Source organism: Phalacrocorax aristotelis, chromosome 8, assembly GCF_949628215.1.
Source record: "Phalacrocorax aristotelis chromosome 8, bGulAri2.1, whole genome shotgun sequence".
NCBI lineage: Eukaryota > Metazoa > Chordata > Aves > Suliformes > Phalacrocoracidae > Phalacrocorax > Phalacrocorax aristotelis.
In genome coordinates this window covers 40667153-40682366 of record NC_134283.1, presented here as the reverse complement: position 1 = coordinate 40682366, position 15214 = coordinate 40667153, and the positions used below count along the sequence as shown (strand labels likewise).

Genomic DNA, 15214 nt, shown 5'->3' with positions numbered 1-15214 from the left:
TTTGGTCCCAAACGCACCCAACCCAATGCTCACAACTTTAGCCTCTCCATTCAAACAAACTTCACACCTCTGTTTAGCTCTTGACAGTGCAGTTCCTCCCACTGTCCATTTTATTGTTCAACCAGTATTAGTTCTGTCTGATTGCTCCTGTTAGCTCCTAGCTTAAATTTCTCAGCAAATATTGTGCCACCCCTTTAGTTTCAACATGTCAGGTGGAGTTCAGCAGGAGTTCCAGCCCTCCCCGCTTCAGTCTCTCATACACCTCACTCTGTAATTCTAGGAAAGCCCAGCAGTATCTGTATACAGACTTAGCTTAACTATACATAACTTCCTTGCTAATACCACAGTATTTTCATGGTAGATTTTTTCAGCAAAGTAAGGAAGTAGATTTGTTTTAATTTATACAGCTTCTCAATTATGTTTATGGACTTAATATAAAGAAAAAAGCACATTATACTAGAACTGGACAAAGTTTTCAGCCACGAGGTGAAAACAAAGAAATTTAAAGGCCAGCGTGCCCAGGAATTAGGGAAGGAGAAGAAAAGGAAAGGAACAGGAAACAAGCAGAACCGTCAAATAGACTGGTCGTGAAATAAATAATAAATACGCAGCAGCAGCAGAACAGCAGCAGAATGATATATGAAGTCTGCACAGGACTTCGAAATTCTGATCATCGACCAACTTTACTTTTCAAAACCACAGAATGGTTGAGGTTGGAAGGGACCTCTGGAAGTCATCCGGGTCAATCCCCCTGCTCAAGCACAGCCACCTACAGCCAGTTGCCCAGGACCATCTTCAGATGGCTTTTGAATATCTCCAAAGATAGACATATTTAAGAGGTAAAGACTTACTCTTTCATAATTTGAAAGGTCCACAGATATCCAATGTTTATCTTTTAATCAGTTCAGCATTAGTTAAATCCACAGAGCTAACCTGATTTAAGATCTATGTACAATGCAGTCTTTATCTTCGAACTAGAAACAATCTTCAGGTTTATTAATATTCTTATGACTAAATTTATCAAACAACCTCCTGCCTTCCGCCATTTAATAAGAACATTTGTGTTCATAAAAAGTACTGTTAATGATCTAATACTACCTACTCTGTGGATGATACCAGCTGAGTGGAGATGTTTGATACCACATAGCATTTGGTAAAGAAGATAAGACATTCTTTCATGATCCAATTCCATATGAATAACCTGGCACAAATTTGCATCCATCAGCTCCATAACCAAATATCTAAAGCAGAAGAAAGAAAGCATTAAGAAAACTCGAGTCTTACTTTTCATATCAGGATTAAGCTTAGCATGAAAGATGTTTAATAAAGGCCAACCACTTTGCTAACATAAGTGTCAAAAAGCTTATGATTAAAAAAAAAAACAACACACATGACCAGTGTCAAAATTAAATTGTCTATTCAAATAGTCTTGCTATTAAAAATTAAGTGTTCGATAGTCCATTTAAGAGATTAGAATTCCACTAGTTTTATAAACACTAATACAAAAGAATAATTCTGAGTTTATGCAGAATGAAAAACTTAAGATTAAGACTGAAGTTGATGCAGAAATTGCAGATATTGCAATGTATCGAAACATGAGGCCTCTTTTCACTCGATTTTGATTTTTAAAAAATTAAGAAAATTAATAAAAGCACAGTAGGAACTAAGAAGGAATGATTCGTTTTCAAGGTAAAATATCACCTGCTTATCCCCTTCAGACACACACACCCCCCTGCTTACCCGAGAAGCACATCCGCAAACCGCAGCAGCATATTCACAGGAACCTATGAATACCCCACCAACTAAATCGCCATGAATCCTTTCCAGACCAATTGACATAGCTTGCATAAAAAAGAAATACATTCAGTTCTTAACTGAGTCCAAAAATACTGTTCTGCTGATGTGGCTGGTATGGCAAAAAATCATACCAGGTTATCTGGACCAAGTTATTATCCTGAGGTGACTCCTTTAGCTACAGGACAACGAACACAAACCAGATGCATACACAATCAGCAAAGTATGGCAGACAAATGAATAAGAGGTAAATAACCTTTTTTTTATTATTATTTCCCCCCTCTATCTTATGCGTGTAGTAAAACAACTTTCTTGGTCTTTCTTAAAGAAATCTAGAAATAAAGACTAATGAAAGGCTAAATTCAGCCTTTAGCTACCCTCTTGAGTTCGAAGTGTGAAGTCTGTAGGATACTGGAAATACAGCTCCAGGGATTAGGCCAGTATTTGTCAGGAAAACTAAAATAAAAATCTAGTACTTACACATCCTGAAATTCTTCTAGTGACTTCTGTGGCGTAAATACGTTTAATAAACTAATTATCTATAAAATAAAAATAAACATTAGAAGAAACTTCCACTTTAATTCACATAGAAATCCATTACTGCAGAAGTTACTATTCAAAAAAAACCCCAAAAATCAAATACACAGTTACTCTGTACAGTTTGGCTGTTACTTGGCTTCACTTAATTTACATGTGCTGAAAAACTGCCAATTCAGAAATAGTTCAAAACTGCAGCATGTATGCCAAAGGAATCACGTTTTTCTTTTTAAAGTTATATGAGACTTTCTATCTCACTCCCCAGTGCCTGAAATATACCCCTTTTTTTCTCCATAAATAATAATCTCTTATTTTAAATCACATGTTGTGCAAGGAATTTTAAGCAAGGCTGTCCAACAACATGTATGCAAGAAATGCCCCATTCCATCCCATTAAACTTAGATTATGATGTACTATTTCTAGAAGAACTGCTAAAATTACTGTACTGCCTTCCTTAATAACCACCTTGCTTTTATTCTGCTACTTCTGAACTTCTCTAAAAGCGTACTTAAAAATCAATCCTAAAAGGCTAATTGACTCCAGGAAGTTTTGAGACCTGAGTGCACAATTTCAATGATCAGCAATGTTTCTAGTTCATGTTAGTATCAAGAGACAACAGTCACATAAACCTTATATTCTTGTACTTCAGTGTTGAAGTACTGACATTAAGGGTTGTTATTTTAGAAGGATCAAATATCTTAAAATGTTTATGTTGTCTGCAGTATTTCACTTCTGTTTACCAATAAGTTGTTAGGCAGTGCTGCACCCCTGCAAACTCCCCCAGTGAAATGCTGTATTAAATAAAAATCTTGCCTAAGCTCAGAAGATTTAACTCTAGTGCAGTTAAAAGAGCCAAACCCACAAAGGCACTGCCAAGGAGGCTTTGCTGCAGTATGACTTAAAAGGGCAAACTCAATACAGCAAGGCCAGTTCTATAAAGCCAACACCAGTGGCAAACCTATACCAACCACACAGCAAAAACCTCCTCCTCTCGGGATTTCATCCTCCAAACAGCTCACCCAAGAACTTAATCATACATTGTGGCAAACTGCATTACCCCATAGCACGTCTTTCCAGTCTTTCTCTCACTATTTTTTCCATTACTTTGGTTACTAACAGCAAGTAAGAGAGCAAATCCCAAGCTTTTTAGACAAAAAAAGCGAAATATAGAAAAAAAAAAGAGAAATATAACGCCAAACTTACATTTTTGTGATTGACACATTTTAAAAGAACAAGCTCTCTGTAAGCTCTTTTTGCGTGGGTTTGATTCTGAAAAGGACGACTCAGCTTCTTTACAGCAACATTTATTCCAAGGACTGTATCAAACGCAGCACTAGAAGTTTTCAAAGACAAACAACTTAAGTTGGAGTCTGTTTGAGGGAAAGGAGGGGGCGAAAGGGAGACAGGAGTGAGGAAAGAAATCACTATTTGAGACAAAACATATCCACAAGGCTGTTTATACTAACTTCAACTAAGTTTCATTTAGAAAACAAACACCCTTTAAAATCTACACATCCTTTAATAAATACAAATAGGTTAAACAGAAGCCACTGACACTCATCAGAAGTCTTCCTGCCCTTAAGACTGAATCTGCTGACTCAAGACTCATATTCAAAACTGCAAGATCTAAAAATATTTCAAGCTTATTTGAAATCAAGAAGCATTTCAGTTGCCTAATCTGTATATTTGGAGTTTGGTTTTTTTTTGACACTGTTGCCAACTTACAGTCGTTTAATATTTGCAATAGAAATTTCTCTTTCCTAAAGGACAGTCACAACCATGTCTCCATGATCCATTCTGCAGGCATCAATACTCTCCTGTATGTGGATAGTTTACAATTATAAACAAATTCAGTGCCTACCAGAAAATTACATTATCTGGTTTTGGAAAAAAAAAAAAAAAAATCCACAGAATTGAGTAGTACAGAAAACTCAGACTGCAGGGAACGAGACAAGCATTTAGAGGTGAACATGAGCATTAATTCTATCTTGTTTTTTCAGCTGTGCTTGTTCCTTCCCTCTGCAGTTTGAGATACAGCTGTAAACTTGCTTTAATAGGTATAAGAATCTAAAGCTAAATTATCTTTATATCCAGAACAAGACTGAAGTGGGAATATTCTTCATTACTAACACACAGAATATCTGGCAAAATATATGTGAATTCATACCACAAACTACTAGAGAGATCTGATCTTTAAATAGTTCCAGTTTTAAATAAGGATTCCCACATTACTCTACTTCCATTTAATCTTACTTTCATAGGGTAGGAAAGAATGATAATTCACATGTATTTTCCAAGCACAGTTAAGCTCTTTGTGGGCTCCTTCCCTCTCTCATCAAGATATGTATGATCCCAGGCTTAAAAGGACCATTGTATTATAGTACTCCTACAAGAAGCACAGCTCCTCCATGATCGCAATACTCAGATTATACGAAGTTTACCAGCATCAGGTCACAGCTTTCCCTACTGGAGAAAGCAATACCACCAGAAAGCAGGGCTCACACATGAGATGATGTGTTTTCTTGGAGGCATGTCCCAAATTTGAATCAATGTGCCATTTGCAATAAGGGCTTGCTAGCATTTATTTCAGCTTAGTTCTGTGAAATACACAAGTCATTATTCAATGATACGATCACTCTCAGATTTAAAGCCTTTATGTCTGTGCAAAACAAAACACAAGAGTGGGAGGAATGCAACTGGCCAGACAACCAGAGAAATTATTTTCCTCCCAAATATGAAAGCACTGATGTTTCAGTATTCACTTCACCTAGATATGTAAATTTAAAAGTTTTGCACATGTTAATGACTTCAGTTACACCTGGGAATTAGTATAAAGTCAATAACCAACAGGGTCTGCGTGAATTAGTTGTTCAAGTCAATCACAGGTCAGAAGTGGACAAAGGAGCAATTTTAGGGGTGTCCCTTTGTGATCTGACAAATCCGGTATATGCCAAGGCTCAGTCTCAGCACATATGAGGAACTCCACCTGAACCTCTTATTTTGCTCATCTGCATGGGAGTGACTGACATTACATCTCAAAACAAAACAAAACAACAAAAAAGAAGCTGTCTCCTACCCACATAGTCCAAGGGGAAGAATTAAAGCCAGACTGGTAGAAGAAAACCAAAAATTTTTTACCCCAAATTGGTAAAAAACTGTGTGAGCATGCATTTATTTAATTTACCAAGAAAAAAAAAAAAAGACAGAATATAACCTCCCTTACCACTACAACCACACTTCTAAATACCACGTAATTTTACATAAATGAACAAAAAATGTCGTGGATGTAGTTGCTGTTAAATTTCTTTCCCTATCCCTGGCTCAGTTGAATTCAAAAGAGACTTTTTCATTATGGCAGCTGTTTCAGGCACAGATGTTAAAAAAGTGGATTTGCCAGAGTCTACCCAGTTATCACTTTGGCTACTAACAGAACGCCTATTATGTCAGCATTTGATATTCCGGAAGAATCTCAATGTCTATCCCACCACATAACAGCAACTCCAGTCTGATCACAGTGAATTGTAGTAGGGTCTTTGCTACACTTGTGATAGTTTTGCATCTTGAGCAAACGTTTAATATTAAGAGTAACGATGCCAGTACGTGATGAAATTATTAACAAAACATTATGACCTAAATCATAGTAGGAAATCACACTCCATTTCTGCAGGCAGATGACCTTTGCTCTGAACTGCAGGGTGCTACTACTATGGACTCTTGCTCTGCTAGTCCCACTTCACTCTTTCCCTACAGTCTGAGCAGGAGTTTGCAAATAGTAACAAACTTATCCCAACTGTTTCTTCAACTGCAACTGTGTAAAGTTATTAACACAGTCAAAGCTGTGCTATTTACATCATCATGGTTATGCTGCATTGCAGGACAAAAAAAATAATAATCTGATGGGATAGAAAAATCAAGATTCACAAGAAAATTTAGGGAATCACGGACCAGAAAGGAAAAAAGACATCAGGAAGTCAAAGACAAAAATTATTTCAAAAGAATCATTTTAGGTGATTATTCAGTCCTAAATAGATTATAAGACTTCAAATGTATTAATACTTAGGAACAAAGAAATGCGGAATGTCAAGTATAAAAGTGTACTTTGTATATAAAATCCAAAAGGTATCTCTCATTCATCTCCTAGCCTGTTTGCAGAGTGAGCTAAAAACACCTTCTACATAACAACCAAGTCCCTTTTCCATCTTCCTAGAGCTTTCATTTATCGCTTTTCCTAAGTATGTATTTTTAAATCTACTTCTTTTCCTAATTTTAATACCAAAGAAAAAAACTAAGCGGAATCAATACCATTGGAGTTACCCATTAATATTTTTGGGAAAAAAATTCGCAAAATTCAGACCTCTCCTAGCTGAAGTGACACAAGCGGTATTAAAATTTTTTCACCAAAAAATAAAATCCACACACAAAGCTCCAGAAATACTTTTCCTAATTTTTATGTTAAATACTGGATGATAAAAAAAATGAAAAAGCATCACATCTGTGTGTCACGCTACTAAGCTGACAATTTTTCCAGCCAAACATGACAGGATAGCACTGATCTTATGCTGAGTTTTCTACATTTTACATACTAGTATTTTGTATCTCTTTTGGAAAGGAATTTTACGACAAATGAAGACTTTGCACCTTCTTCAACTTGGACATTGCTTTCAGATGTCTCATATGAAGATGAAAGTTTATGCAATGCTTCACTCTGTTGTTCCATAAACCAGTTATTCTCAAAACAAGTCAATAAATCAGATCATTCCTTCTTCTTCCCAAAATGACGACCTTAACGCTACCCTAACTTCATTTGGAAGGTGACACCTTATTTAATTCATACAGTTTAGAAATGCACTACCTCTAATGAAATAGGAACACTGACAACCCCCTAAATTCCTGCATGCCATCTAGAACAAGCATAACTTTAAGAGTTAGCACTGTACTAAATCTTACCCAAACACTAATAACCAAGATCTAGTACGCCTATCCCTCATCACTCAACCCACTAAAGAATGAAATATGGTATTCTCATTTTGCTTATTTTTCACCTATTAGCAGGGCAATAGGAGTATCTAAATAATTTTAAAATAAAGGCATGTTCTCACAAAAACGTGCTCTTTTCCTACACATAGAACTTATTACAGTTATGAAAAGGCCAAAGAGACATAGGCAAGTGCTGTATAAGGAGTGGTTCACAACACATGAGTCATCACACTTATTCTGCAGAATTTATAGATGAAGAGAAACCGCAGACTGGATTTAAAGCATGAACAGCCCACCACGTGCTGTGATTAAGTCTAATATTAGAGAGTTCCTGAGTGTATCTGTTTGCTCCCCTGTGTATGGAATTGTAAAATCGCATCAATAAACATTTCTGCTGTTACCAAGTGAGTTTTGCCCAACAAAATACGGGCTGGCACTAAGTTGTGTAGAATGAATTGCTGCAGTCTGAAAAACATTTGAAAGTGTTTACCTTTAGCTGGCCCAGAGGTGTGGTGCCATACAAGAGACTAAGGTTCAGGATCAGACTAACGACTCTCACGTCCTGGGCCAGTGGAGGCTGGACACATAGCTGAGGTGACACACCAAGGAAGAGCCGGCCAGCCCAACCCCTCACACAGCATCCCTTTCTGGTTAATCCATGGAGTGACAATGACACTGATTTGCCCCATCCTGCCAGTTAATGGCAAGGCACTGCATTGATGGCTCCTAGAAATGGACAGGATTGATCGGGAATAAAAGGGGGGGAAGAAAGGGGGCCATGATGAAGAAACGAGTAAAACCCAGAATCTCTCACCATCGCATTGTCATACCTTACACTGCAATATCATAACTACATGGGGAATGTGAGAACTAGAAACAGAAATAAAGTGGTTAATGAGAAGGAGATTTGTTGACCATTTTAATTTATGCAGTTATCCAAATATTAATTTTCCCCTAAAAACAAAACAAGAAGAGTTTTGCACATGAACTACAAAAAGCAGGTGTTTTAGAATTTATGCAGTCCATAACCCTGTAGCAAGGGACAGAAATTATCATCAGTATCTGTTATTCTGGCACCTCTATCCTTAATACATTCAAATTTTGGTTTATATTTATAGCTTCTTATATCTAAATAAAACATTTGTTACTCACCAAACAATGCCCTGTGCCCCTGATCCTATGGGCTTCAACTGCTGGTAACGTTTTAGCACGGTGAATGTTGAATCTGCAACTTGAACACTGTAAAACTGACTGTCACATTTACTGTCACTCATGGTGTAGTGTCATGTAGTTTTCTCTCTCAAGGACCTGGTGAAGTTTTCACGATCTTGAAGAAAATGAAAGAAAACAAATGTTCAACCTCTCACTAATTCCAGGCAGACAAGATGGAAAATGTATTATACATATTTTAATACATATGAATTTTTCAATAGCATACCATTAAATAAGCATTCTTTCAACTTTGTGTATTACCACTAATGAAAAATACTTGCAGATAGACAGCAAATAATTACAGCCTTCACATCATTAAGCAAATGCATGTTTTTATTCTAATCCCCAAAACAAAAAGCAGCTAAGTAAACAATTGTAAAAACAAACAAAGCCACCCTAATCCAACAACTCTCTACTCCTTGAAGGATATTCCCTAACCTACCATAACTACTGTATGCTAGGACTGTATTAATTTCTGTATTACAGGAAAAAAAAAGTCATAAATAATGTCTTTCAAACACTGATCATACAGATAAAAGCAACAGCAGAAACCCAGGGAGTCCACAAACAGAGAGAGGAACAGGGTTTAATACAAGACTCAACTCCAACCGCAGAACAGGTTTGAAACGAAACAACTGCCCCCAAAATCTCCACAGCTGCTGCAGTTTCTTCAGCAGTGCCTTTCAGTCTAATTCAGCAGCAAGTTTCAAGCAGGGCTCTGCCTCATCACCTCTGCCAGGCAACCCTTCCCCAATTCATACCTATCACAACCCACTCAGCCTCCCATTTTAAACACACCGTAACATCCTATGCTATCAGTGTACTTACAGTCCTACAAGAATTAGTTTTGTGCTATAGCTTGAAAGAGACTTTCATGCTATAATAGAGAATAAGTTACATCCATCTGTCAAGAATGAATTAGAGGTAGGTAATTACATCAAAGAGCAAGGTAATGGACCAAACCTCTTTAGCTCTAAAGTGCTACAGTAACGAGAGTACAGACCTTGAGTTATCCTGGGCCTCCATCCCTCTTCCAAACCTTACAAGAAAATTACCTCAATAATTACTGAGAAGGTCTCTAACAAATTCTCCCATTTTTAATTTCACATTCACTGTGACAGATAGTATCATTATAGCCTAGAGCAAATTGCACAGTCGTGTGTTCCTTGAAACAGGAAATGAAAGCAGATCACCTTCCCCTGGAGCAGCTGTCCTAACCACCCGCCTGTACAACATCTGTTTTAGCCAGAGAAAGAGCAGCTAGTCTCTCTCCCTTCACTGGCCTACAGTCTATTTGTGAGCCAATGCAAAACAGAAAAGCCTCAACAGCAACCCAGAAGCCCATCCTACAAGGGCATACAGCCACAAGAATGGCTTTTAGTTGCTTCAAGAATTAGAATTTGGACCTCTGCCTTCCTAGGTGTATGTAGGAGGGAGCAGCATCTTTTCCATGGCTTAAGCCAGCAGGTGAACTCCAAGAAATCTGCAAGTAAAACAGGTGGAAGACTTACAAATTCTAATAAAGACTGGGTTTAAACTGAACTGATAATGGTTTGTCTTAGGGGATTCTCAAGAAATGCCTAGAGTCCCTTTTACCTTCTAGTTTCTCAAAATCTAAGCAGCATTTTAAGATGTAGATATTCAACTTGGCCATCTCTGGCAGCAATTTAGAAGAAAGTTTACTTGATATGTCCTCTTAGAAGCTTAAGAAAAAAAGCAGAGGAGAAATGATCAGCAAAGGGAAAACTTTCTGCCTCTGCCACAGCAGTAGTGGGGGGAGGAAGAGAATTACAACTTCTGTACAATATTTTTAGGGGCAGGCAGATGCAGTACCACAATCAGCTCACACGAATGTGAGTCCAAAATGCTGCCTTAAGAGGCGTGCTCAACCCTTCCTACGACATCCCAGGAAAAACGCCACTCTTCTTTCCAACCCTTGTTATTACTCCAAAGCTATAGACTCTGAAGTACCAATTTTTTTGACTAACAGTCTCTGAGCAGCCATGGTATTTTCAGTGGATCTTCAGACACTGGAAGAAAGGTACAGCTAGAAGGTCAGGATCCTGTCTCTGAAAGGGACTTACAAAGCAAAACCAAAAAGTATAGATTTTGCATAAGCTGTTAAAGACCTGTTAGTTACACAAGAACTATTCTGCTGTACCTCTTCATGGGTTAATGAAACACGTTTCTGTAACAAAGATAAAGAAGTAGGGGAAAAGGAAGTTACCCTGAACCAGAGAAACCCTCCCTTTAAGGAACCTTGTCTGTACAAAGTCATCTTTTAAAAATCATTTAGAGACCAGGACGAGCTCTTTAGACAAAACACAAAGAGGGAATGAGGCATCACAACACAAAAGTTTTGTGTATTCTGTCATCCTTTGTAATTCACCATGCTACGTCCCCAGCCTCTCCACAAACTGAGCCCTGATTTTGACATGGGCTGCAAGCTGCTTGGATACATTGGGACATGCATTATTTCAGACATACACATTAATGTAAAACTAAGTGCCTAGGGATTGTAGCTGTTCACAGGACTTCAGACAGAAAAGATCCCTCAAATAAAAACAGATTTCCCATTGCTCAAAGGAAAAGCACATCTGGCAAGTAAGTTTCTTAACCCCAAGCTGTTACTCTCCTACCTGAAATAATATGATTCTTCGGTCCAGCTAACACACTCCACACTTCTCCTGTACAGGAATTTTTTGGAAGTATTATTTCCATTTCTGAAATATAAGTTTTCATTTTTGGCTTCCTAGCTGCAGCTGCACCAATCAGGAAGAGCAGCAAAAGTAAAAGTCACAGGGCGGTCAGTGAACATACTCGTTGATAATAGCATATTACTGAATCACAATGTTTCAAGATGTTTTTCTATTTTAGAGCATGCACAAGATGCATATAAATTGAGTGCTGGCTTTTTGGATTTTTTTTTTTAATATAACTTGCTTGTACAGTTGGCGAAATTTAAAAATCACAAAGCTGACTGAGCACATCGCATACAGGGAACTTAAAGGAGTGGTTTTCAACCTAGTTCACGAAAGAGAGCCAGAAGAATAACCACCACACCAAACCTACCATCAGTAGGCTTATGAGTTTTTATATAGAATTCCACTGAGAGATTTTTAGAAGCTGAAAGCAACAGTGCTATAGCATACATCCTGTATTAAACAGTTACTTCCCTAAAAGGCATTTATTGAAATGGTAACTTATTATTAACCAGATCTGTCCTCTGGATGTCTTCAAGTCAAAAGCTTCTGAAACAAACAGGTCATAGCAGTGGGTTGTTTTGGTTACAGAAATATTGTTACTGACAACAAAGCATAAGAACATCAAGAAATGGAGCTTGATTTTTAAGCCTCAAGCTAAAATTCTACTGCTGACAGAAATAATAGACAAAGAACATAATATATATTTACGAAAAGATATGGAAATTCTGTGCAGAGTCCCCCCCCATTCTGTTATTCACCCTTGCAAATGTGCTTCACATTGAGGTGTGCCCTTTTACAGACTATTATCCAGTAGTGTTGGGGTTTTATTTTAATCTTTATAGCAATATATATCAACAGGTGTAAGTCCAATGACAAAGTCACAGTGAGTCACCCTCTACCCCCCTACTCACAACCCTTGAACAGTCTGTTGTTACAAACATGTAGCAAAGCAGTAGCTGAGTAATGTCAATCCGTTCCAGCAGAGTTTAGAGCAGCTCTGAATCTGTTTAGCTCTTTGAAAAGTCAACCACCTTCTTGAAGCTACCCAAACTTTTACTGGCCAAAGATTTTGCCAACTACCTGTCACCATATCGTTCAACTGTTAAGCACACACTGCAAACACTGGAGGTATCTCGGCGGCCCTGCTAGGGCAGGTCGGTGGGAAGAGGGAAAAGTTTAAACGTGCCTCTACTGTGACCAATTACGCTGTTGTAAAATTACGTAACAGCCACATAACTGAGCGAGAGGACTTCTAACATCTGTTCTAGAACTTCTGCCGAGGAACTGCTTCGGCTCAAGGGAAGCCTCAGGTCCGCTCCCATCGCACCGAGAGGGGCGCGCAGCAGGGCTCGGCTCGGCCGCGCTCCCCGCGACCCGCTCAGGGCGGGGGGTCCCAGGGGACCCAGAGCGCCGGCCCGGCCGCGCACCCCGGCCCCGGCGGGGCAGACCCCAGCCCCGGCGGGGCGGCTCGGGGCAGGCGGCGATACCGCCCCAGGCCGGACACGAAGCAGGAGGGGAGAAGGCGGAGGAGAGGCAGCGCCCGGCGGAGGGGGCCGGGGCCGGTAGCGGCACTGCGGCACGGGGAAGGGCGGGGGGCTCGGCCGGGTCTGCCCCGCGGGAGGGGCGCGGAGAAGAAGAAGGAGGAGGAGGAGGAGGAGGAGGAGGAGGAAAGGACCCCCAGCCTTACCACGTCGCTGCCCCCGCCTCCCTCCCGCCCGGGTCCGGGGAAGCGGCGGGCAGGGAAGCCCACTTTGCCCGCGCCTGGGCGGGCGGGGCCCGCGGGAGAAGCCGGGGACTCCGGTCGCCAGAGGGCCGGCCCCGCGGCCGGGAGCTTGTCCCGCTCCCGCTCCGGCCCCGCCGCCCGCAGGGCTCCCTCCCTCTCTCCCTCCCTCCCTCCCTCCCTCACCGTCTCCTCCCTCGGACGGACTTCGGCGGGGCGCGGCGCTCGCGGGCCACGGCCGCCCCCTCCTCCTCCGGCGCGCAGATCTGCCCCAGCCACAATGGCCTCCCGGTGCTCCACACAGGCCGCGCCAGGCCTCCGCCCGCTGACAGACAGCCTCTCTGCCCAATCGTAGCCCTCTACCGGCGAAGCCCAACCAATCCAGCGCCGGAGGCGGGACCCAATAACCGATATATAAGGGAGGACGGTGAAGGACTGCAGTGGAGGTGGAGGAGCTCAGGCCAATCTGGGTACAGCCCCCGCCCTCTGGCATGATGTCATCATCGCACGTCAACATAAATATGTCACCATATTTATGATGTCACCTCACAGCAGTGCTCGTCACGAGTTGCTATGGCACCCATCCTCAGGGCTGGGCGGTGCTGTCGACTCCTCACAGCCGCCTTGCTCCAGGGAGGGGGGGAAGAAGTGCTCCTTCAGCACCTCCCGCGTGTAGGAAGCCCTCAAAGCACCACAGCGAAATGACATCATGCAGTGGCAGCCTATCACAGCACCACAACGTGCCGTGGTCACCTCATACCCATGTTTTGGGATTACAGAGGGCCCAGTCCCACAGTGCGGGGTCATGCAGCTGCAAGCCCTGATCCACTGCATCTGCACTGGCCTAGAGCACAGCTTTTCCAGGGAGGACGATTCAGAAAGGGATTTATTCCCTCCCCAGGTAGCCCAGCTGTTTCTGACCCCACTCAGAAAATGATAAACCTTCTATACATTACCATGCCATCTGTTTTGGTGTTAGGACTGCTTGTTTTTTAAAACAGGTGCTGACTAAAAATAAACTCAATATATTTCTCCACCTCTCCTAGGACTAAGAGGAGCTTGTTTTTCTGTGATGTCTGTTCTCACAGGTGATTTTAGAAAAGCACACCTGTAATTTTTAATAAATGAATTTAATGTACAATATCATCTAGATTACATCAGTTTCCTTTATTAGCTCTGCTTTTTAATATGAAGAGGATACTAATTATAAACAGACAGTAAAAGGGGCCTTTGCATTACTGACCAAAGCACGTTGGATACTGAGTAACATATTCTTGGCATCAGATTATCACTATGCTTTTCCTTATGATTTGGGTTATTTTATGTCATTATAAAAAGTACTAGACCAGTTTCCAGTAAGAAGCTCCTATTACAACTAGCCCTTTCAAGCTATTAACCTACATAAGCATTCAAATACCTCCATTTAGAAGCAAGCCTGCAGAGGAATAGCATAAAAATACTTTACAAGTATTTAGTTAATAAAATGTAGAATTTAAATATTTGATTTCTGACCGTTCCAAAATAACAAATGAGCAGAGAACTTCATGTGTGTGTCTACCTTATTTCTTTGAGGTATATAGATTCTTCCTACTGCTAGTTGTTCACAACTAGCAAAGTATGCTTTTGTGAATACACACATTAATAAAACAGGACTTTAGCCCTAGCTTGAAGGTGTACTTAGTATTCTCTTATTTGCTGGTATAGGGTGTTGGGTTTTTTTATAGATATTCCAGCATCTGTAGTTTAGATGTTATAGTAAATGCAAGTTTATGGCAATTTTTTCTTGGCTAAGGAGGCAACTTTATGACCATAAACAGCATATGTAAAGATACAGACACAGCTTCTTTTTTCACCTGCAGGAAATTTCTTCCTTATTACCTTCCTCAGCAGAAGGTAGAATACAAAGGTTTAATCAATATCTGGTGTGAGCTACAGTAGAAGCTACAATCAGAGGTTACACTGATGTATCAGTATGTGCCTGGCAAAACACTGATGAACAGTCACCAAATTCAAATCTCCTGTACTCATGTGCTTCAGAAAGATGGTGGTGATATAAAGCAAGCTACCCAGACCTGACACATTGTTTTGAAACATAGCTGCTGAATAAGGGAAAGTAAGGTGTGCCTACGTGGGAATGCGGGAGACCTACATGAAACCAAGAAACCAAGGAAAGAACTCTGATATCAGACTCGGGCAAGACCGAGGGAGAACACTGTCTCTCTTGCTTGTATCAGAGTACTGCAGTGTTGTACCTGTGTTCAGACCTGAG

General features: G+C 40.5%; 1 protein-coding gene across 22 annotated transcripts in view; it reads right to left on the bottom strand.

The window, feature by feature from the left end:
• The window catches only part of MAPK9 (mitogen-activated protein kinase 9), a 31815-nt gene extending 18546 nt beyond the window's left edge, over nucleotides 1–13269 (bottom strand). For 11 of the 22 annotated variants that reach the window (XR_012662146.1, XR_012662145.1, XR_012662148.1 and 8 more), the window contains exons 1-5: nucleotides 13132–13269; nucleotides 8461–8635; nucleotides 3535–3664; nucleotides 2275–2333; nucleotides 1103–1241 (exon numbers count right to left, since the gene is read on the bottom strand). Coding sequence is in view for 17 of the 22 variants with exons in the window: in XM_075102815.1 (XP_074958916.1) it covers nucleotides 1103–1241; nucleotides 2275–2333; nucleotides 3535–3664; nucleotides 8461–8582 (450 nt within the window). In the remaining 5 variants the exon portion in view is untranslated. Of the gene's footprint in view, nucleotides 1–1102; nucleotides 1242–1740; nucleotides 1837–2274; nucleotides 2334–3534; nucleotides 3665–7798; nucleotides 8035–8460; nucleotides 8636–11159; nucleotides 11268–12912; nucleotides 13082–13131 lie in introns of those variants that run through there. The other 11 variants (XM_075102818.1, XM_075102816.1, XM_075102805.1 and 8 more) reach the window with 9 other exon arrangements.
• Between the last annotated feature and the right edge of the window lie 1945 nt (nucleotides 13270–15214).